Raw genomic sequence first — 22,637 nt, 5'->3', positions numbered from 1 at the left:
CCATTGTGCAGGAGCCTATCTCCTGTTTCTGTAGCATGAGGCAGCTTGATTTACTGTATGTACATCCTCTGGACACTCCCTAGACTAAACATGCTACTGTATCAATGGTTGCCAGAACAATACAACTAAAGTGTCTAATTAACTAATTAATTAAAGTCTTTTAATCATTTTCTTTTAACTAATAATTAAACTTACAGAAATATGTGCCATTTCTTGAATGTAAACAAAGTAGCCTAAGTGCTCTGTGTGAAACGAAACCAAGAAAGACCCATTACCTTGCATGCTCTTTAGTTAACATTGTACAGTCCTTCAAATAATTATTATATCATCATTGTGCCAACTACCTTATCCCTACAGGCACGTGTACAGTTGGGATGTCAAGATATAATGGTCTATGATTAAGTTAATGCAAGATCATGCAAAATCAAATCAGATAATGTGCTGAACGACTGCTGTTTGCCACATTTTATTTAAATAAAAAAGCAAAGCATGCATGCAACATGTAAATTGATAATAGCCAACATGAAGAGACAAAACGAGATACATCATGGATCATAAGTGAGGTCATAAAGCTGATCTACAATGAATTTGACACGTAATAATTGTGATACAACATATATTTTTGTGATACAATGGAGTTTGTCTGCACAAATGTTGCTACTGTGTTGTGTCTTCTCAACACATGTTATTATTGTGGTACAGAGTAATAACTCAATTGTAGCACAATGGTTGTGACAAATGCATTGTACATCAGTGTGTGCGGTGCCTATCTTACATTCCGCTCAATGTAAAGCCGGTATCTTTTGGATGTTTTGACCTCTTTTTAGTCTCCCTCAGAATTTGCATACACACATAGTGACTTAAACCATGATATCAACAACTATTCTTTAGCATCCAAAGTGTACTGTCTTAGACAAGAGAACATATGACCTTTTACATGTAAATTAAACGTAATATAAATTGTGACAAAATGAACATTGAATTATTCAAAGAGAGAATGTAATGTGTTATTTCAGGAACAATCTCAATTCTTCATGTTAGCTGATTAATCCATTTTCACAGTCATATTCTTATTTAAACACCCCCACCCCACAAAAAAACAATAATCATGTTATTCAATATAATACTCAATAATCCCAATAAAAAGTTCAAATACCATATAGTTCAGAATCAATCGCTTTGTGTAAGACATAACCCCTAATGATGTCACTGAGAGTTGGGGTCAGCTCTTAGTGGCAGTCGCTTCAAGGTCACACTCAAGGTGTTAACCCAGTGCGTCAATTGATGATGTGCGGCAACACCTTTTGATTGTTTCATTATAATCACATTTGTTGTATTGAGTTAAGTGTTGATGAAAGTCTATGATGCACCAGTAGGGCTGGATGTTGGAGCTGCTGAAACATTGAAAACATCTGGAACAGTAGGAACAATAGGTCAAACAATGGCACTATGTACTGTAGTATAAGGGTAACTTAATGGGAAGTTGTGCCCAATTGCCTAAGAGTATTGCTTTATACTATAGACCTACTTCTCCTCCGTATCCGGAAAAAGCCCAAACCACCTGACGATGATGTTGCAGCACTTGTGGTCTGAAATGAAAATATAATATTGATAAGGGAATTTGTATGTTTAAGGTAATGACTAAAGAATTCCACCCTGAAACATAATTATTAGATTATGTAACATGTGTAATGAATAAATTAGACTAAGGTAACTATTGATAAACTTAAGTCCAATAAGGTTTGGTCGAGACAAGTAAGGGAGAGAAATGTGTGTGTGTGTCTAAGAAAACACAGAGGACAATTAAACATGACCTGACCTGGTTAGAACTTTCAAAAACTTACGACATGAAAGAGACACTGTCAAGGTCCCTCTAATCTCATGAGGGAGGGAGCGGTATGGAACTGCCAGCTTGGTAGTGATATACGAGGAGTGTGGACTGTGGGGAAAGACACATCCCACCTACTGTTTGTGTGTCTGTGTGTGCGTGTAATCCCCCTACTGCTTGTGTGTCGCTGTGTCACGTTCTGACCTTTATTTCCTTTGTTTTGTCTTTATTTAGTATGGTCAGGGCTTGAGTTGGGGTGGGCAGTCTATGTTTGTTTTTCTATGTTTGGTTTCTGTTTCGGCCTAGTATGGTTCTCAATCAGAGGCAGGTGTCGTTAGTTGTCTCTGATTGAGAATCATACTTAGGTAGCCTGGGTTTCACATTTGAGTTGTGGGTGTTTGTTTCCGTTTGAGTGTTTGTTGCCACACGGTACTGTTTCAGTTTTCATTCATGTTCACGTTTATTGTTTTGTATTTCATAGTGTTCAGTTTATGTCTTAAAATAAACGTTATGGACACTTACCACACTGCGCATTGGTCCTCTGATCCTTCTCGCTACTCCTCCTCAGAAGACATATAATTTTATAACTCCTACCCCCCACCTCTCCTCTTCTGAGGAGAAAGAATGCCGTTATAGTCGGTGTGTACGTGTAAGTAGGTGGGGGGTAGGAGTTATAAAATGATATGTCTTTGTATTATGGACTTCAGAACGTTCTCTGAATTAACTTTACGGACCTTTTGCAGAAGCTGAGTCTTTGCCTAATTATTATTAAACCCAGGGTCTTACAAACCTCGGGTATTGGTCAAAGTTTAAATAATTGTTTAGTTATCATCATTGGGATTGAAAATTATTGTGACAAATATAAAACATTCAATACTAGCTTAGAGGTAGTAAACTTCCTAACATGTTCAACAAAGTCATAAATACAATAAAATGGTCACATGAGTAAGCATAGACAATAGTGTAATAAACATTTTGTGGCCAGCAACAAATAATTTAGATTTATAACATAATTATTTAATTATAAACATAATTAAACTATATTATGCAGCCACGACACAACAGTGGTAGGTCTGATCACCGACAACGACAAGACAGCCCATAGGGAGGAGGTCAGCCAAACCATAAGACTCCTGAACAGGTAATCAAATGGCTACCCAGACTATTTGCATTGTGTGCCCCCCCAACCCCTCATTTTACTCTGCTGCTAATCTCTGTTTATCATATATGCATAGTCACTTTAACTATGCATTCATGTACATACTACCTCAATTGGTCCGACCAAACAGTGGTCCCGCAAATTTGCTATCCCGGGCTATCTGCATTGTGTCCCACCACCCGCCAATCCCTCTTTTACGCTACTGCTACTCTCTGTTCATCATATATGCATGGTCGCTTTAACCATATCTACATGTACATACTACCTCAATCAGCCTGACTAACCGGTGTCTGTATGTAGCCTCGCTACTTTTATAGCCTCGCTACTGTATATAGCCTGTCTTTTTACTGTTGTTTAATTTCTTTACTTACCTATTGTTCACATAACCTCTTACATCTATGGGGGCGCTATTTCATTTTTGGATGAAAAACGTTCCCGTTTTAAACAAGATATTTTGTCACAAAAAGATGCTCGACTATGCATATAATTGATAGCATTCGAAAGAAAACACTCTGACGTGTCCAGAACTACCAAGATATTCTCTGTGCGTGCCCTAGAACGTGAGCTTCAGGCAAAACCAAGATGAGATGGCATCCAGGAAATGAGCAGGATTTTTGAGGCTCTGTTTTCCATTGTCTCCTTATATGGCTGTGAATGCGAGAGGAATGAGCCTGCCCTTTCTGTCGTTTCCCCAAGGTGTCTGCAGCATTGTGACGTATTTGTAGGCAGATCCTTGGAAGATTGACCATAAGAGACCACATTTACCAGGTGTCCGCCCGGTGTCCTGCGCCGAAATTGGTGCGCAAAGTCACCTGCCAGTATTTTTCCATGGGATACAGAGAGGAAAGCAAGCTTCCACGAACTGCATATCAATGAAGAGATATGTGAAAAAACACCTTGAGGATTGATTCCAAACAACGTTTGCCATGTTTCGGTCGATATTATGTAGTTAATCCGGAAAAAGTTTTACGTTGTAGGTGACTGAATTTTCGGTTCGTTTCGGTAGCCAGACGCAATGTAGAAAACGGAACGATTTCTCCTACACACAGACGCTTTCAGGAAAAACTGCGCATTTGGTATGTAACTGAGTCTCCTCATTGAAAACATCAGAAGCTCTTCAAAGGTAAATGATTTTATTTATTTGGTTATCTGGTTTTCGTGAAAATGTTGCGTGCTAAATGCTACTCAAAATGCTATGCTAGCTTTGCATACTCTTACACAAATTAGTCAATTTCTATGGTTCAAAAGCATATTTTGAAAATCTGAGATGACAGTGTTGTTAAGAAAAGGCTAAGCTTGAGAGCAGACGCATTATTTTCATTTTATTTGCGATTTTCAGAAATCGTTAACGTTGCGTTATGCTAATGAGCCTGAGGCTTTAGTCACAAACCCGGATCCGGGATGGGGAGTTTCAAGAAGATAATAACTTTTTTGCACTATTGGTTAGAGCCTGTAAGTAAGCATTTCAGAGCACGTGACAAAAATCCCTTACCTTTTTGCGGTTGGAGGACACTTGTGACCTTCGTGTCAGAGCTTCCCGGATCTGAAAGCACAGACAAGGAGTTCATCAAATATATTAATTGTCATTACAAAGCACATTACAATACATAATATGAGAGGTATCAGTATGTGGGTCATGAACATACCTTTTTGTCCAAAAGTGTTCCAAATACCAAGATGAACAAACCCTTTGAATGATAACATGGTGAAGGATGGAATTACTATACCAAATTCAGTATATATTTAATTGTAAACATTCATCCAAATCTTAACTTAGTATAACATGCCATCGGGAATAATGCATTTAAAAGAAAACATCTTTCAAGTCAATTGCACTTAACCGAGGACCAGTTATTTACTAGTGTTATTTAGCTGAGTTAAATACCTGTAATGAATTGAAGATTGCAAACACAATATGGATTCCTCGATTGTTTGGTGTAGTCATGGTTCCTACTCCTAGTCCCCAGGTAGTACCAAAGAAGGGAGTCAGAATGGCCAGACACCTGGCGATGACCACCAAAACATTTCTCTCATCTGGCTGAGTAACATCCCTCACACCTCTCCTCAGCATTTTGAACAGAACCACAATCAGGATCAAAAGGTTGATGACCACTATGGTCAGGGCAGGGATCACAAAAGCCAGAAGGGCGTTTGAATCTTTCCAGTTGAGCCAGCAAACCCCATCATTATCTCTGATGTATTGTTTCCCTGGGGCTGTCACTGCGATAGTTATGACAGCAATGATGAGGGGAGCTCCATAGCCCAAAGAAAAACTGATGGCCAACATTGCTGGTTTAGACATGTGAGAGAACACCATGACAGTCCGGTAGAGCAGCAAAAGGCCTGAGACCAACATCCAGAAAAACAGAGCCAGGTAGAAAAAGTGGATGAAAAATGTTGCTGTGGAACACGCAGCAAGATCTTTTTTTTCATTTTCGGAAATTGCTGCACCAATAATGAACCAAATGTTAGCAATCAGAAGGGAAACGGCGATGTTCACTATAGAGACATGACGCATGTAAGATGTGTTGTTTCCAGTCACAGCATTCCATACCAACATCTCAATGATGAGACACACGACCAAGCAACCCATTGATATGCCAACTCCAATGTAAGTGATAAGTTCCAAAGCGTCACGCAACACAGCTGGAATGGAAGGCGACATCAAAATGGAGAAGGAGGTCAGATGATTACAGTGACAGGTGACAGTGTCATTCTTTTCAGACTGCAGTTCACATCCTTTATCATCCCATCCTCCAAGGCCGTCAAAAAGGTTGAAGTTCCAGAAAACACACTGATGATTGGCTTGTGTCTTGTTCAGTACGTCAAAACGGAACGTCACATTCTTGACTGTGCCATTCACCTTCACCAGAACCACTTTTCCGTTGATGGTGTTGACGCTGTTGTTCAGACTGCTGCTGTTTCTCGCAGGTAAAACATTATCCAAGGAGTCAAATGTTATTATGGTGATTGAATTGAAGGAAGCTTCAGATGCCGGTATGTCTATCAGAACAGATGAGTTTAAATTGAATAAGTTGTTTATTGAGTTGTTGACTGTGGTTTTGTTTAAAATAATCCTTGACGTTTCTATGTCAAAAAAGTCATCGGTAAGGAAATTGGAAATTGTTTCAACGGTGCCCAGAAAGGCTGAGCTTTCGGTTTTGTTGAGGTTGGTGTTTAGAACATCCCAGGAGGCTTTTGCTCCTTTGGAAGTAAGTACACCTGCCGTTTCCAGGAAATTCTAGAGATCAAGATAGAAATCAGAATTAGTACAGGATTACTGAAATCCTAATAAAAGTGAAACTGTTGATGTCAACATACCTTCATCAATGGTTTGTTTATTGGGGTACTTCGGGACACATTTGCAACATTTTTTAGAATATTAACAATAGTAGAAATAGTTGCAGGTGATGCAACTATTCTATCCAGGAGGTTAAAAGTGCTGTTGCGGAGTCTTTCCAAAAAAACTGGAAGACCAGTCCCCACTAAAGCCTGTGTGGATTTAAAGTGATGAAAGAAAAACAATACAAGTGTATATAAGGATTGATACTATATACAGTACTGTAACAAAGCAATACCATCATTACTAAACCATTTTTATATAGAGTATATTTTATATCCAGTGAAAATGTTTTTATGTTAACATATTACCTGAGATAAAAAAAACAGGTTTTCAATTTCTTTTAAGACACAGTTATTCTCCCGAACTGAAAAATGTCCATTTTCTTGACAAATAGCAGTCTTTTGACCTACTTCATCCAATTTGCAGTCAGCTACAACTATCTCATTCACTTGTCCACTGCCAAAGATCGTATTATTCAAGCAGGTAAACCCTAGAGAACAATGGGATTTGTGAAATGATACAATATTTATAATTGTAATCTTATAGATATTACAACTGTAGATTACATGTCATGAATTATGGGATTACATGAAGGCGAATTTAAGCGAAATTCTTGATACAATATTTTTGATGCACACCAGAAAAGCAAAAAAATGAACAATTCATCTAAAATCAACTGACATGTACTGCTGCCACAGTTTAAACTGATCTAAATACTTTTTTGAATGTATTTCAGGACAAGTAATAACTAACTTGGTCCACCAAATCCACCAAATACTAACCTAATCAAGTACTTACTTATGTTATATTTTTCTCCAAGTGTTGAGACAATATCCGCTTTTGCTTTTGCAATTTCCACATTATCGACAATTGTTGTTATAACAGTAAAATCTGCAATAACACTTCCACTTCTATTCATGTGAGAAAGAAATATCAGAAAACATATTCACAAATGAATAGCATGCATGTGTACATTAGCAAAAATAGCCCATAGATACACTGTATAACATCAACCCCAAGTTCTTTTCATTTCGAGGGGAAACGCTTGTCTCTGGGGCAGTGGCAGATTTAAGTATAGGCGATATGGGCAGCCGCCCTGGGCGGCATCTTGCCGGGGGCGGTACGGGTCGCCCGCACAACATTTTTTAGAATGGTGACATTTGCGCAATCAGTTTTCTATCGCTCATTTGCACATCACATCAATGATATCATGAAAACGGTGGTTCGCCCAGGGTGCCATACAAGTTAGAACCGCCACGGCTCTGGGGCATATACTGAAAATGTATTTGTTATATTGGATATTTTAGACCACAGTTTAAATTGTTAGAATTTCAGCAACCTTCAATTCTTTACATTTGTGCAGCAACTATTATATGGCCCATACATCCCTCAAAATCACCTGAGTGTCACGTCCTGACCTTAGTTCCTTTTTGATGTCTCTATTGTAGTTTGGTCAGGGCGTGAGTTGGGGTGGGCATTCTATGTTTGTTCTGTGTGTTATAGTTCTATGTGTTTGGCCTGGTATGGTTCCCAATCAGAGGCAGCTGTCAATCGTTGTCTCTGATTGAGAACCATACTTAGGTAGCCTGTTCCCACCTGGTGTTTGTGGGTAGTTGTTTTCTGTGTCTGTGTTTTCACCATACAGAACTATTTCGATTTTCATTGCTTTCCTGCAATTTGCTAATTTTTAATTTTCTCGTGTTCTGATATAATAAATTATCATGGACACTTACAACGCTGCATTTTGGCCCGATCCTTCCTACTCATCATCAGACGAAGAAGACGTTTGTTACATTGGGATTGAAATTATACATTAAACTGAACGTTGAGAAATTTAAGGTGACATTTAGTATTTGAATATTCAAATCATTAGCACATGAAATGAAATAATATAAAATGATAAAGTATTGAATAGAGGTAATAACACTGGAGCAAAACTTACTTTAACCTGTTTAACTTTGCTGATATGAAGCCTCGCATGTTTCTCTTATATATGACTTTGATCTGTGTGAGACAGTGAAATGATTATTGATCAAGAGTGATTTAAAATAAATTATTGAAAAGGACATGAAATGAACATTTGGTACATATCAAACAAATTGTAATTTGTCACATATCATGCGAAATTTACAATGGACATCCACAAATTAATACATACCATACGAAATTTAATCTGTCATACTAAATGGAGTGAGACCGATTTACATTTACTATGTTACATCTAACCATGAGTCCAGGTTGACACTTTACATTACAGCACATGGACATTGTGATAAGCATGAGGGAATATAGTATACTCACAGTTTGATCAATATCTTTAAACATGGCATTATTTTCATCATTGAAGTTAGAGTCAAAGGTGATAGCCATAGAAAATTGTAGGTTCAGTGTGTTTTCTAAAAAAAAAAAACAGAACAAAATATAAGAATACGGAAGTTAAAAATGTAATTACACATTTGTATAACTGAGGTTGCTTTTGACCGTTTTGTTTTGTTCGCACTAGGGCACAGTGGAACAGAAAAACAATTTAATGAAGACATTAGAGTAACTGTTTTTTGCAATGTCCAACTTCTTTCAAACATGTAACAAGGAAATAGGTCAAATTAAGGAGGGTGTTGTTGGAGTTGTTGAACTTTCTGTGTTTTTATGTTGGTACTGAGGTACAGTGGAACATAAAAACATGATATATAACATATTGGTGTTACTGGAATATTGGTGATGCCCGACTCAATAATACCACAAGGAAATACCGTAGGTCCAATGAAATGACATTATTGATTTGTTTCTTTGATCGTGTACTGGAGGGGGTTGTTGGAGTTGTTGAACTTGCTGTGGACTGTTTTGTTGTTGGCACTAATGCGTAAAAGTATTTACTTTACTGACATCGCTGTGTATCATTGAATGATTACATTTTGTTTAACAGAGTAGTTATGTACCGTAACTACATGGAATAAGGAACTTACTTGTTACGGCAGGAGTTGGAGTGCTCAAGTTATTTGTCATGGACTTTTAAATATATTTAATTAACCAACAGAGAATCTATTTTTGAAGCCGTAAATTACTTTCCATACACAAGCCGAAATGTGTTCATTGTGTAATACTCTGACATAGCCTAGTGGTTCGGTAGCCTAGTGGTTAGAGTGTTGGACTAGTAACCGAAAGGTGGCGAGATTGAATCCCCAAGCTGACAAGGTAAAAATCTGTTGTTCTGCCCCTGAACAAGGCAGTTAACCCACTGTTCCTAGGCCGTCATGGTAAATAAGAATTTGTTCTTAACTGACTTGTCTAGGTAAATAAAGGTAAAAAAAGATAACCCAAACAAAATCACATCTGAACAGGTGAGTGGATTTTTGACACTGTTACATGTATTTGAAATACATAGATTATTGTGTAAAACCAGTACCTGTTTTCTCTTCTGCTGGCAGAGCTGTGGACGCAGAGAAGTGTGAGATGATTATGATGATGGCTGGTTCTCTAACCTGTTTCACAGATTTTTGTCTTTCAGCTGTAGGCCTCAAGTAAATATACAACTATGAATAACACTATGTCAAGTTGCTCTTGGTAAGACTCTAATTAGTACAGTAAAAACGTTTGTTAATTAAATAGTCATGAATAATTGTCTCATACCTGGTGTTGGAGACGGTGTTGTACAAGCCATCAGATCTATGTGGTAAAGGAGATAGGGGTAAGCTTAGAGTTTAAATGTTGCTGAACGAATACATAAACATTGATTAAACTAGCACAGTGGAAGTGGTAAGGAAACAGTTACTTGTGATTGGCTGACAAAACGGTCCATAAGAAGGAATGGCTTTGATACATCCACAGGAGTCATCAGTGATGTTGTCACAGGACCCATAAGAGAGACACTGGTCACATGACCAACCATACTGATCCTCACATCTGCATGTGTTGTTTGGGTAGCATGCTGTGAATGAAAGGAGAGTGGATTGAACATCATCCTCATCTGTGAGACCAACTATTTGAAAATATCTGAACCAGTTGTTGAATATATTTTACAATGCACAAGGAATTAAAACTCAAATGAGCAACAGCAACAGAAATCTCTTACCAGTAGTGAAGTTCACCTCTGTTACACTTAACACATTGGAGATCAGGACAGGGTAGGTCAGGCCACTCACACTTGCCCTAAGTACATCTATCAATGTAGCTGAAATATCTGTCATGTCCAACTCAATTTCAAGAATTTCCCCATAAGTGGTTGATGGCTCTATGGAAAATTACAATTGAATAAATCATGACAAGCATGTCTATTATTTTCAGTAAATGTAATCTACTGCTTGAGTAACTTCTTGGAATACCTGCTGTAGTAGTTGGACTTGGACAAGCAGTAAGATCTGTTGGGATTAGGTAAAAGACGTGTCACCAAGAAGAATTACGCAGCTGGGAGACGTTGCCAAAAACAACTACATACAACTACAACAAAGGGACAATGTCAAACACCAAGTGGAAGTGAGAATCAAATAGTTACTTGTGATTGGCTGACAGAACTTTCCATCAGAAGGATAGTTATTTAGGCATCCACATGTTTTGCCATCAACGATTTCACCACAGGACCCATCGGAGGAACACTGATCACATGACCAACTATACTGGTCCTCACATCTGCACCTGAATCCACTGGGGTCTGAGGAGCATTCTGTGAATTGAGGGGAAGTGGACTGATTATCCTCAACATGGAGATACAACGTTTTCTTCTGATGCCAACAACGTCCAAGTTAGTTTTTTAAATACACCCTTCACTAACACATGAGCCCTGTAAGGTCTTGAACCTTTTATAAAATGAAGAAAAAAAGAACAATTAAAAACTCTTACCAGTAGTAATGTTTATGTCTGTTACAATTAACACACTGGAGATCAGGATGGGGTAGGTTACACTTTTCACATGGAACTTTAGGTAATGTATGTCTTCAAGTGGAATATTATAGACGTCCAACTCAACTTCACCAACTTTCTCAATGAGGGTTGCTGTCACTGTGGAAACAATTCAATTCAAAAGATCTTTATTGTCCCCGAAGTGCAATTCTTGTGGACCATAAAAATAAATATACATACAGTACCAGTTAAAAGTTTGGACACACCTACTCATTCCAGAGTTTTTCTTTGTTTTTACACTTTTCTGCATTATACAATAATAGTGAAGATATATATAACATATGAAATACATATGAAATAACACGTGGAATCAAGTAGTAATCAAAACATTTTGTATTTGAGATTCTTCAAAGTAGCTACCTTTTGCCTTTGCAAACTATTGGCATTCACTCATAACGCTTCATGAGGTAGTCACCTGGAATGCATTTAAATGAACAGGTGTGCATTGTTAAAAGTTAATTTGTGTAATTTCTTTCCTTCTTAATGCGTTTGAGCCAACCAGATGTGTTGTGACAAGGTAGGGTTGGTTTACAGAAGATAGCCCTATTTGGTAAAAGACCAAGTCCATATTATGGCAAGAACAGCTCAAATTAACAAAGAGAAACGACAGTCCATCATTCCTTTAAGACATGAAGGTCAGTCAATCTGGAAAATTATGATGAAACTGGCTCTAATGAGGACAACCACAGGAAATGAAGACCCAGAGTTACCTCTCCTGCAGAGGATATGTTCCTTAGAGTTAAATGCAAGTCAGATTGCAGCCCAAATAAATGCTTCACAGAGTTCAACAAACACATCTCAATATCAACTGTTCAGAGGAGGCTGCATGAATCAGGCATTCATGGTCAAATTGATGCCAAGGAACCACTACTAAAGGACACCAATACTAAGTAGAGACTTGCTTGAGCCAAGAAACACAAGCAATGGTCATTAGTGGAAATCTGTGCTTTGGTCTGATGAGTCCATATCTTAGATTTTTGGTTCCAACCGTCGTGTCCATGTGAGACACAGAGTACTGTAGGTGAACAGATGATCTCTGCATATCCCACTGTAAAGTATGGAGGAGGTGTCATCTTGTGGGGGTGCTTTGCTGGTAACACTGTCTTGATTGATTAGAAATCAAGGCTCATGTAACCAGCATGGCTTTCACAGCATTTTGCAGCGTTACGCCACCCATCTGGTTTGAGCTTTGTGGGACTATCATTTGGTTTTCAACAGGACAATGACCCAAGACACCTCTAGGCTGTGTAAGTGCTATTTGACCAAAGAGAGTGGTGGATTGCTACATCAGATGACCTGGCCTCCACAATCACCCAACCTCAACCCAATTGAGATGGTTTAGGATGAGTTGGACCACAGACTGAAGGAAAAGCAGCCAACAGTGCTCAGCATATGTGGGAACTCCTTCAAGACTGTTGGAAAAGCATTCCAGGAAAAGTTGGTTGAGAGAATACCAGGAAGGGCTCATTGAGATTTAAAATCTCTTTTTCAAGAGCGTCCTGGCCAAGATAGGCAGCACCAAGTCATTTAAAAAATGACAGACAAACAACATGAAAAACTACAAGTAATCTAGTAAAAACCATAGAATTCACAAGAGTATAACAAAATCAAAAACAGCAAATTAAAAACATTGACAGGTCAGGGAATCAGTCTCAGGATCATTCATCAGTGATTTAAAAATACCAATCGGGACAAGTTCTTCCAGATTAAAAGTATTTTGTAAGGTGTTCCAAGACGATGACGCAGAGTACATAAAAGCTCTTTTACCAAATTCAGTTCAGACATTTGGAACAGTTAGCAGGATAAAGTCCAGGAAACGAAGAGAATACCCACCACATTTCTGAACAATAAAAATGCCCAAATAAAAACATAGTAAACCCAAAATGGCTTTGTAAATGAAAGTATACCAGTGACTGATCCTACGAGTGACTAGAGAAGACCAGCCAACCCTGGTATACAAAGTGCAGTGGTGCGTAAGGCTTTTGCAGTTTAAAATACATCTCAAAGCTCCATGGTAAAGGGTGTCAATTGATCTCAAACCCTGAGATCATATCGTATAAAATATCCCCATAGTCTAGTAAAGACATAAATGTAGCTGATACTAGCCTCCTTCTGGCTTCAAAATAAAAACAGGGCTTATTCCTAAAATAAAACCCCAATTTCAGCTTCAATTTTTTTGTAAATTGATGAATATGCAATTTAAAAGATAGGCCGTCATCAATAAAATTCCAAGATATTTATATGAGGTTACAACCTCAATCTCCTTGCCCTGACAGGTAGTAGTAGGTGAAAGGTTCAGAGGTCTATTTCTTGCTTTAGAAAACACCATTAGTTTAGTTTTGTCAGTCCAGATAGTCTAGTTTTTGGACATGTTCTCTCGAATGACTTGACTAGCAGAATGGGCTGATGGATTAACAGCTGGGCAAGTTGATATACCACTGCCATGACTGTGAACTATTGGTTAGGCGTAATGTGTCGTCTTAGAATCATTGCTAAGGTTAAAAGTATAATGAGGATAAGCTTCAATTGACACAAGGTATGTTGAACAGTATAAAAAACAGTTTGCAAGTTCTGGAAAGCATTTTGTAAGAGACGAGGCACAACAGTAAATAACAGTATCATCAGCATAAAAATGAAGTTGCGCATTTTGGACATTTTTGTCTAAATAATTTATATAAATAGTGAATAAGAGAGGACCAAGTATAGAGCCTTGGGGCACACCATTAAAGACAGACAATTTAACCTCTCTGAGCACGAAACCCAGTAGTGGGCTGAAATTCCACAACATACGGTGATCGCTAGATAAATAGTCATATTAAACATTCATGAAATTACAAGTGTCTCACATGTATCGAAAGCCTAGAATCTTGCTAATCCAACTGCGTATTTACTGCGAAAGAATATGATGCGATTATCTGAGGATAGAGCCCCATAAAAAACAACAATTTCAACCAGCATAGGCGTAACAAAATCACAAACTGCATTAAAATAAATCGTTTACCTTTGATGATCTTCGTCTGTTTGCAATCCCAATGCTCATTGTTACACAATCGATGATTTTTTTGTTTGGTAAAATCAGTTTTTATAGCCTAACACGAAACATTTTGTGAACCGCTTGTGTCGTGAATTCCGTCTTATTCCATTTTCGACGACACATTCGAGGTAAATACCCACACAGAACGTGACTTTTCCAGTCATGTTTGGTTTCACTGCAATCAACTGGTTTGTTTGAAACACAACCAAACCTGATGGGTCATTTCATGGGACGTATTGACTGAAAGAAACCGATTTGAAGACAACAAGTAATGACATCATTGTGCACTAATGATTTGCCCGCTGTTTCGTTGATTGACTGTATTTTAACCCAATGACCACTGATCGTCTTGAAATCTAGCTGGGTAGACAGCCAATGAGCTGAGGTAAACGGCAATAGGTAATGTTTGTGTGTTGCAAGACCAATCCATGTAGTAAACTCCAGCGTAAAAAGAGTCATTCGCTATTGAAGTTTCATACCGGAAGGATCAATGCATTTTACGCACAGCGTTGTTTCGCATATTAAGCTGTTTATATATCAATCAGTATGGCGACTAAGTCAGGGAAAGCTAAATCTAAGTCTAGATATACAGATGTACACACAATTTTAGAATAAATTGATCGGAAAAGTGAGACAGAGATTGTTGTAGGACGATTCATTTAGCGATTCCCAAGTGGAGAAATATTTATTTGCACGGAGAGGACATCATTTTGGACTGGTAAGTTCTTCTCATGCTAATGCCCTTGTTTGAAATTAATAATATAAAATATTATTTGTGATTTATTTTTAGAAGCAATATATAAAAATGTAATGTAATGAAATGTGAGATGCGTGTGTCTGCCGCCCCACCCCAACCCACATGAAATGAGGGGAGGGCAGGCCCACAACAATGGCCAAAGTGATATGGAGACAGTAGATACAGCTGGTCTGTTGTAATATAATAAAGACAGTAGATCTAGCTGGTCTGTCATAATATAATAGAGACAGTAGATCTAGCTGAAATGTCATAATATAAAAGAGACAGTAGATCTAGCAGGTCTATAATAATATATTCAACCTTATGTTCCCTGTACTCTCTCTCTCTCTATATATATATATATATGTTTATTATACCTGTTGATACAGGGCTCATATGTGAAACTATTCTAACTGAACATTTTCTTTCATAGTGACACTGACTCCGAGTGGCAGCCCCCAGGGCCAAGGTGTCCATCCCCCACTGAAGCTGGTTCATCCAGCTCCTGCCACAAGTGGTGTTCATCTGCCCAAATTTATTTCTGCAGGCATGGATGTGCCTCGGGGCCAAAAGGGCACAGCATGGAGGCGTCGCTGTGTACTTTTCAAAATGAAGTCCCACATCACCAGTGCCACATGCTTGGTGACCCTCTGCTTTACAGCAGAAAGAGACTGCTATGGCACCTGGCATCAGCAGCACAATATTGTGTCAAGCTTTGGCAAAGTGGGTGGGGTTATATCCTTCCTTTTTGGTCCTGTCCGGGGGTCTCATCGGATGGGGCCACAGTGTCTCCTGACCCCTCCTGTCTCAGCCTCCAGTATTTATGCTGCAGTAGTTTATGTGTCGGGGGGCTAGGGTCAGTTTGTTATATCTGGAGTACTTCTTCTGTCTTATCCGGTGTCCTGTGTGAATTTAAGTACGCTCTCTCTAATTCTCTCTTTCTCTCTCGGAGAAGGACCTGAGCCCTAGGACCATGCGTCAGGACTACCTGGCATGATGACTCCTTGCTGTCCCCAGTCCACCTGGCCTGGCTGCTGTTTCAGTTTCAACTGTTCTGCCTGCGGCTATGGAACTCTAAACTGTTCATATTTACTCTTGAGGTGCTGTCCTGTTGCATCCTCTACAACTACTGTGATTATTATTTGACCCTGCTGGTCATCTATGAACGTTTGAAAATCTCGGCCATGTTCTGTTATAATCTCCACCCGGCACAGCCAGAAGAGGACTGGCCACCCCTCATAGCCTGGTTCCTCTCTAGGTTTCTTCCTAAATTTTGGCCTTTCTAGGGAGTTTTTCCTAACCACCGTGCTTCTACACCTGCATTGCTTGCTGTTTGGGGTTTTATGCTGGGTTTCTGTACAGCACTTTGAGATATTAGCTGATGTACGATGGGCTATATAAATACATTTGATTTGATAGAGGACTGAGGGTCTTCCAAATATTGAAAGTGTGTAAATAGTTACCCATGTTATTTTTTAAATGTATATATTTTTTTTCTTCATATTTTTTTCCCATATTTTTTTCTCTCCATTTTTTGGGGAGGGGGGTGTATTAGAATACCATTTCGACATTTTGTATATAGTTATTTGTTTCAAAATGTATACCTTCACCAATTTGGCCACTTGGGTACATTTGGCCTACTTGTGTGGGACACCTGGGTGACTTCATGATAAATGTCATGTCGCACACTCATTTTGGAAGTTATCATTCTGAAACTTTGCACAAGTACTGTTGCTCTCTTATATTTTTCACTGAAATTGTCCCAATCATCCTATCTGAATGTTTGTTTTATCTTGTTCATTTTAAAGATGATGATACAACAATGAAAAAAAATGTATGTTTTTTTCATTGTATTATCTAAACCAGTATTGTATTATCTAAACCAGATCTATTGTGTTATATTCTCCTACATTCAATTCACATTTACACAAACGTCAGAGAGTTTTCTTTCAAATGGTACCAAGAATATGCATATCCTTGCTTCTGGGCCAGAGCTACAGGCAGTTAGATTTGGGTATGTCTTCAGGCAGAAATTGAAAAAAGTAGGGGGCTAGCTCTAAGAGGTTTTTAACAGTCATAAGCCCATCAAATTGAGTGCACTGAGTTCTATCAGACAGATAGCAAACCATGCAACTGCATGCTCTGAAACACCTACACTCGACAATCTCTGCCTAAGTATAGCATGCTCAACTGTATCAAAAGCCTTAGAGAGATCAATAAAAAGTGAGACACAGTGCTGTTTTTTGTCAAGGGCTTCAGTGATATCATTTAAAACCTTCATGGCTGCTGTAATTGTGCTATGCTTCTTCCTGAAGCCCGATTGGTACATTGATCAAATAGAGTTAGTAAATAAAAACTATTTTAGCTGTTCACTCACAAGGGTTTCAAGTATTTTCACCAGGGTTGACAGCTTTGAGATTGACCAATAATTATTTAAAAGAGTTGGATCTCCCCGTTTAGCGGACAAATGCTGATTTCCAGATGTCATTACATTCCAGGGTTAGATTGAACAGATATGTAAGTGCTTCAGCTATGAAATCAGCTGCCATATTTAAAAAGCAGGGATCCCAAAAGATCAGGACCTGCAGGCTTTCTCTGATCTAAGGATTTCAGGGCTGTATGTACCACCTGCACTGAGAATGGCAAAAAGTGACACGTTTGACCAGCTCTCACTGGTTCATCCACACAGGGTTGTACAGAGACAGAGGACACTGAATCAAACAGTTTACCAGATGATACAAAGTGCTCATTGAAACAATTCAGCATTTCAGTTTTGTCATATACAGCAACAGATCCCTTCAAAACACATGACGGTAATTCATTAACGTTACTGTTACCAGACATAGACTTAATAGCCTTCCAAAACTTTGTAGAGTCATTCAGGTTATCAGTGGTAACAGACATAAAATATTCAGACTTGGCCTTCCTGAGAAGAAAATAACACTTGTTTCGTAACTGCCTAAAAATAAGCCAATCAGCATCAGAACATGATTTCCTTGCTTTAGCCCAAGCTAGATTACGGTCGTGAATAATACAAGACAGCTCAGAAGAAAACCATGGATTATCCCGCCCTTTAACCCTGAACCTGCGGAATGGACCGTGTTTGTTTACTATTTGGAAAAAAACATAATGAAAAAATTTCCAGGCAGTTTCCACATCAAGGATAAACTCAATCTTGCTCCAGTCAAAATAAAACAAATCATGGAGAAAAGCCTGCTCATTAAAACACTTCAAATTTCTCTTATGAATAAAAAGTGGTTTTGTCTTAGGAACCTTAGTATTTCTAATAGCAACAACAGCACAATGGTCACTTAAATCATTACAAAAAACACCAACCGCAGAATATTTATGTAGAACATTTGTCAATATCAAATAAATCAGGGTAGATTTATCTGGGCATTTAAGAAATGTAAGAAATGAATTAAAACATGCATGCAGCAAATATCCTGCACACAGCAAATATCCTGCACACAGCAAATATCCTGCACACAGCAAATATCCTGCACACAGCAAATATCCTGCACGCAGCAAATATCCTGCACACAGCAAATATCCTGCACACAGCAAATATCCTGCACACAGCAAATATCCTGCACACAGCAAATATCCTGCACACAGCAAATATCCTGCACACAGCAAATATCCTGCACACAGCAAAAATCCAATGGCAAAGAGCAGTGAGATAAATAATGATGTTTTAATCGTTTCGGATTTGTGTGAGCATAAATTATTTATTTTTTTGTCATTTTCTAAGGTGTCTAAAGGCACATTATGGAGGCAGACATGTAGGTTTGAGCTGACTCACCCTCTCGCTTTTCTCCAGAAGGAACTTGTGATCCATCAGTGGGTGATTCCTTGGAAAAGATAGATTTAATTTTAAAAAATGATTTGTATCATTGCGTCAAATGAAGTATGTGTTTTAACACTCAGAAAATTCCCCTATATGTTTTTATTTCACCTTTTTTTTAACCAGGTAGGCCAGTTGAGAACAAGTTCTCATTTACAACTGCGACCTATGTATTGGCATGGTAGATACACAGGGATGTGCAGTGTTATTACAATGTGGATACAGTTATACAACTGTGCTGTTTGTGTAATTATAATGTATACATGCTGTAGTTGCACCAATGGAACGAACAAACAAATCTGTTTTGAAACCTATTATATTAATAGTGATACAACTAAAGATATGTAGCTCAAACAATATTGTATTTCTCTGACATTGCTTAAAATTGACTTGTGAACATTTTTTTTTAGTTTAAGTCCATATTTACTGGCCTCTTACCTCTGATGTTACATTTGGAGTTTCCAAGCAATCTTGTTTTTCCAGACTAGAGCAAAATACCAAGAGGACACTTAAGTACCAAACTGTCTTTGGTGAGGCCATATCTGTATGAATATAGCATCAGATAAAGATAAGATAAAGTCAGTATTACACATTTGAGATGTTTTCCCCAATGGAACACCAGATGGTGTACAGATTGTGAGATAGCATGGTTGCAAAATTATACAATAAAACACAACTAAATAAGCACCAATTATGGTGACAGCTGAGGTATTTGTGGACTGTTTTCTTGATTATGTTAATTAGTAATACTCATTAACCTGATTGGAATGCTAAGAAGAAAATTGTTACGGTCTGATGAAGAAGGAAACATATGACTGACCAAATGGTTGGTCACATCTCTGCTGCATTTCGGTGAATATATTAACTTATCTTTTCTGTACATACTGATCCAATCACAATAAATGCAATTGAATCTGAAATTCATGCTCAAAATGATGCGCATAGCATGCACTCCTGGATCTGTATACTACATACAGTTGAAGACGGAAGTTTACATAAACTTAGGTTGGAGTCATTAAAACTCATTTTTCAACCAATCCACAAACGTCTTGTTAACAAACTATAGTTTTGGCAAGTCAGTTAGGACATCTACATTGTGCATGACACAAGTAATTTTTCCAACCATCGTTTACAGACAGATTATTTCACTTACAATTCACTGTATCACAATTCCAGTGGGTCAGAAGTTTACATACACTAAGTTGACTGTGCCTTTAAACAGCTTGGAAAATTCCAGAAAATTATGTCATGGCTTTAGAAGTTTCTGTTAGGCTAATTGACATCATTTTAGTCAATTGGAGGTGTACCCATGGATGTATATCAAGGCCTACCTTCAGACTCAGTGCCTCTATGCTTGACATCATGGGAAAATCAAAAGAAATCAGCCAAGACCTCAGAAGAAAATGGTAGACCTCCACAAGTCTGGTTAATCCTTGGGAGCAATTTCCAAACGCCTGAAGGTACCACACTCATCTGTACAAACAATAGTATGCATGTATAAACATGATAGGACCAGGCAGCCGTCATACCGCTCAGGAAGGAGACGCTTTCTGTCTCCTAGAGATTAACGTAATTTGGTGTGCGAAAAGTGCAAATCAATCCCAGAACAACAGCAAAGACCTTGTGAAAATGCTGGAGGAAACAAAAGTATCTATATCCACAGTAAAACAAGTCCTATATCGACATCGCCCAGCAAATAAGAAGCCACTGCTCCAAAACCGGCATGAAAAAAAAGCCAGACTACGGTTTGCAACTGCACATGGGTACAAAGATTGTACTTTTTGGAGAAATGTCCTCTTGTCTGATGAAACAAAAATATAACTTTTTGGCCATAATGACCATCGTTATGTTTGGAGGAAAAAGGGGGAGGCTTGCAAGCCGAAGAAAACCATTCCAACCGTGAATCGCAGGCATGGCAGCAACATGTTTTGGGGGTGCTTTGCTGCAGGAGGGACTGGTGCACTCCACAATATAGATGGCTTCATGAGGTAGGAAAATGATGTGGATGTATTGAAGCAACATCTCAAGACAAGTTAAAGCTTCCTGACTGCACATGGGTCTTCCAAATGGACAGTGAACCCAAGCATATTTCCAAAGTTGTGGCAAAATGGCTTAAGGACAACAAAGTCAAGGTATTGGAATAGCCATCACAGAGCCCTGACCTCAATCCTATAAAAAATTTGTGGTCAGAACTGAAAAAGCGTGTTTGAGCAAGAAGGCCTACAAACCTTACTCAGTTACACCCGCTCTGTCAGGAGGAAGGGGCCAAAATTCACCCAACTTATTGTGGTAAGCTTGTGGAAGGCTACCCGAAATGTTTGACCCACGTTAAACAATTTAAAGGCAATGCTACCAAATACTAATTGAGTGAATGTAACCTTCTGACCCACTGGGAATGTGATGAAAGTAATTAAAGCTGAAATAAATCATTCTCTCTACTGTTATTCTGACATTTCACATTCTTAAAATAAAGTGGTGATCCTAACTGACCTGAAACAGGGACAATTTCCTGTGAATAAACGCCAAAGATTGTGAAAAACTAAGTTTAAATGTATTTGGCTAAGGCGTATGTAAACTTCCGACTTCAGCTGTATGTACAAATAAGATATGAGAAAGATTACTTATTTTAATAATTGTGACACAGTGTCACAAACATCATATGTTATCTAAGAGTCCTTCATTTACTCTTCTGTATTCACATTGTTAAACCTTGAACAAATATTACATTTATATTTATACCTGAACCCTGTGAAAGGTCATACTTAAAAATGAACTCAATCAAATCGTTTATCTTACCTCTCCGACTCTCTAAATTGACTTCTCAAGGAAGGGCAAAAAGGTTTCTATGTGTCTCTTGCCAATTTGCAACTGTACTCTGATTCAGAAGGGTTGGGTTTTTGCGGAAGAGACATTTCAGTTGAATGCATTCAGTTGTACAACTGACGAGATATTGCCCTTTCCCTTTCCACATTTCACATCAAAACAGTTGATTAAATATAATAAAGGCACTCACCTCCTTGTCTTTGAACTGTGAGAGTGTAGTTGAGTCAGAATCTTGATTAGAATACAAAAATGTGATCATATTAATCCTGTGCTAGCCTCTCTACACTGGAATCCTATTAAGGCTAGGGCTGATTTCAAGGTGTTACTGCTAAACAACAATGCATTACATGGACCAACTCTCTCCAATTTGGTCCTGCAGTACATACCTACACATACATTATGGTCACAATACGCAGGACTTACTCTTCCAAGAATTTCAAAGCAAACAGCTGGAAGCAGGGCTTTCTCCTATAGAGCAACACCTGGGAGGGGTGCACCACGTTGTGCCAGGATTTTTCGCTGTACACAACTTGAATGGGTTGAGTCACTGAAATGATCTTTCTGTCCACCCTGTCTCAGACTCCAGTATCTCTGCTGCAATAGTCTATGGGCCACGGGTCTAGGATCAGTCTATCCTATTGGGTGTAATTATCCTGTCTTATCTGGTGTTCTGTGTGAAAGACAAGGCAGTGGAGTGACAAACAACCCTTGCTGTCTCTGCCTGGCTGACTCCCCTCTCTTCACTTGGATTCTCTGCCTCTGATTCTATTTTGGAAGCTGAGTCACTGGGTTTCTAGTTGTCTCCCATGCCGTCCCTGGGAGGGGTGCACCACGTTGTGCCAGGATTTTTCGCTGTACACAACTTGAATGGGTTGAGTCACTGAAATGATCTTCCTGTCCACCCTGTCTCAGACTCCAGTATCTCTGCTGGAGTCTGAGATTCCTGCTCGATCTCAGGAAAAGCACATGAATAG

General features: G+C 38.6%; 1 protein-coding gene across 4 annotated transcripts; it reads right to left on the bottom strand.

Moving 5' to 3' along the window:
• Nucleotides 1-492: 492 nt before the first annotated feature.
• On the bottom strand, nucleotides 493-22,399 carry LOC135557647 (adhesion G protein-coupled receptor F5-like). Of its 4 annotated transcripts, none has more exons than XM_064991124.1 (21): nucleotides 22,050-22,399; nucleotides 21,854-21,894; nucleotides 19,279-19,382; nucleotides 18,799-18,847; nucleotides 11,164-11,322; nucleotides 10,820-10,987; nucleotides 10,650-10,685; nucleotides 10,400-10,558; nucleotides 10,100-10,255; nucleotides 9,958-9,993; nucleotides 9,734-9,757; nucleotides 8,632-8,726; nucleotides 8,273-8,334; nucleotides 7,129-7,241; nucleotides 6,639-6,820; nucleotides 6,309-6,479; nucleotides 4,873-6,228; nucleotides 4,634-4,675; nucleotides 4,480-4,530; nucleotides 1,529-1,589; nucleotides 493-1,412 (listed from the first exon to the last, which is right to left on the bottom strand). In XM_064991124.1, the coding sequence occupies exons 3-21, from the start codon at nucleotides 19,378-19,380 to the stop codon at nucleotides 1,360-1,362; spliced, it is 3,075 nt and encodes a 1,024-aa protein (XP_064847196.1). In that variant the 5' UTR covers nucleotides 19,381-19,382; nucleotides 21,854-21,894; nucleotides 22,050-22,399; the 3' UTR covers nucleotides 493-1,359. The 4 variants fall into 4 exon arrangements, with proteins under 4 accessions (XP_064847196.1, XP_064847198.1, XP_064847199.1 ...); XM_064991126.1 differs by having other exon boundaries at nucleotides 22,087-22,399; XM_064991127.1 differs by lacking the exon at nucleotides 21,854-21,894 and having other exon boundaries at nucleotides 22,087-22,399.
• Between the last annotated feature and the right edge of the window lie 238 nt (nucleotides 22,400-22,637).

Source organism: Oncorhynchus masou, chromosome 16 (genome assembly GCF_036934945.1).
Source record: "Oncorhynchus masou masou isolate Uvic2021 chromosome 16, UVic_Omas_1.1, whole genome shotgun sequence".
Classification (NCBI taxonomy): Eukaryota; Metazoa; Chordata; class Actinopteri; order Salmoniformes; family Salmonidae; genus Oncorhynchus; species Oncorhynchus masou.
The sequence above is the reverse complement of the archived record's forward strand: the minus strand, read 5'-3'. Positions and strand labels throughout refer to the sequence as shown.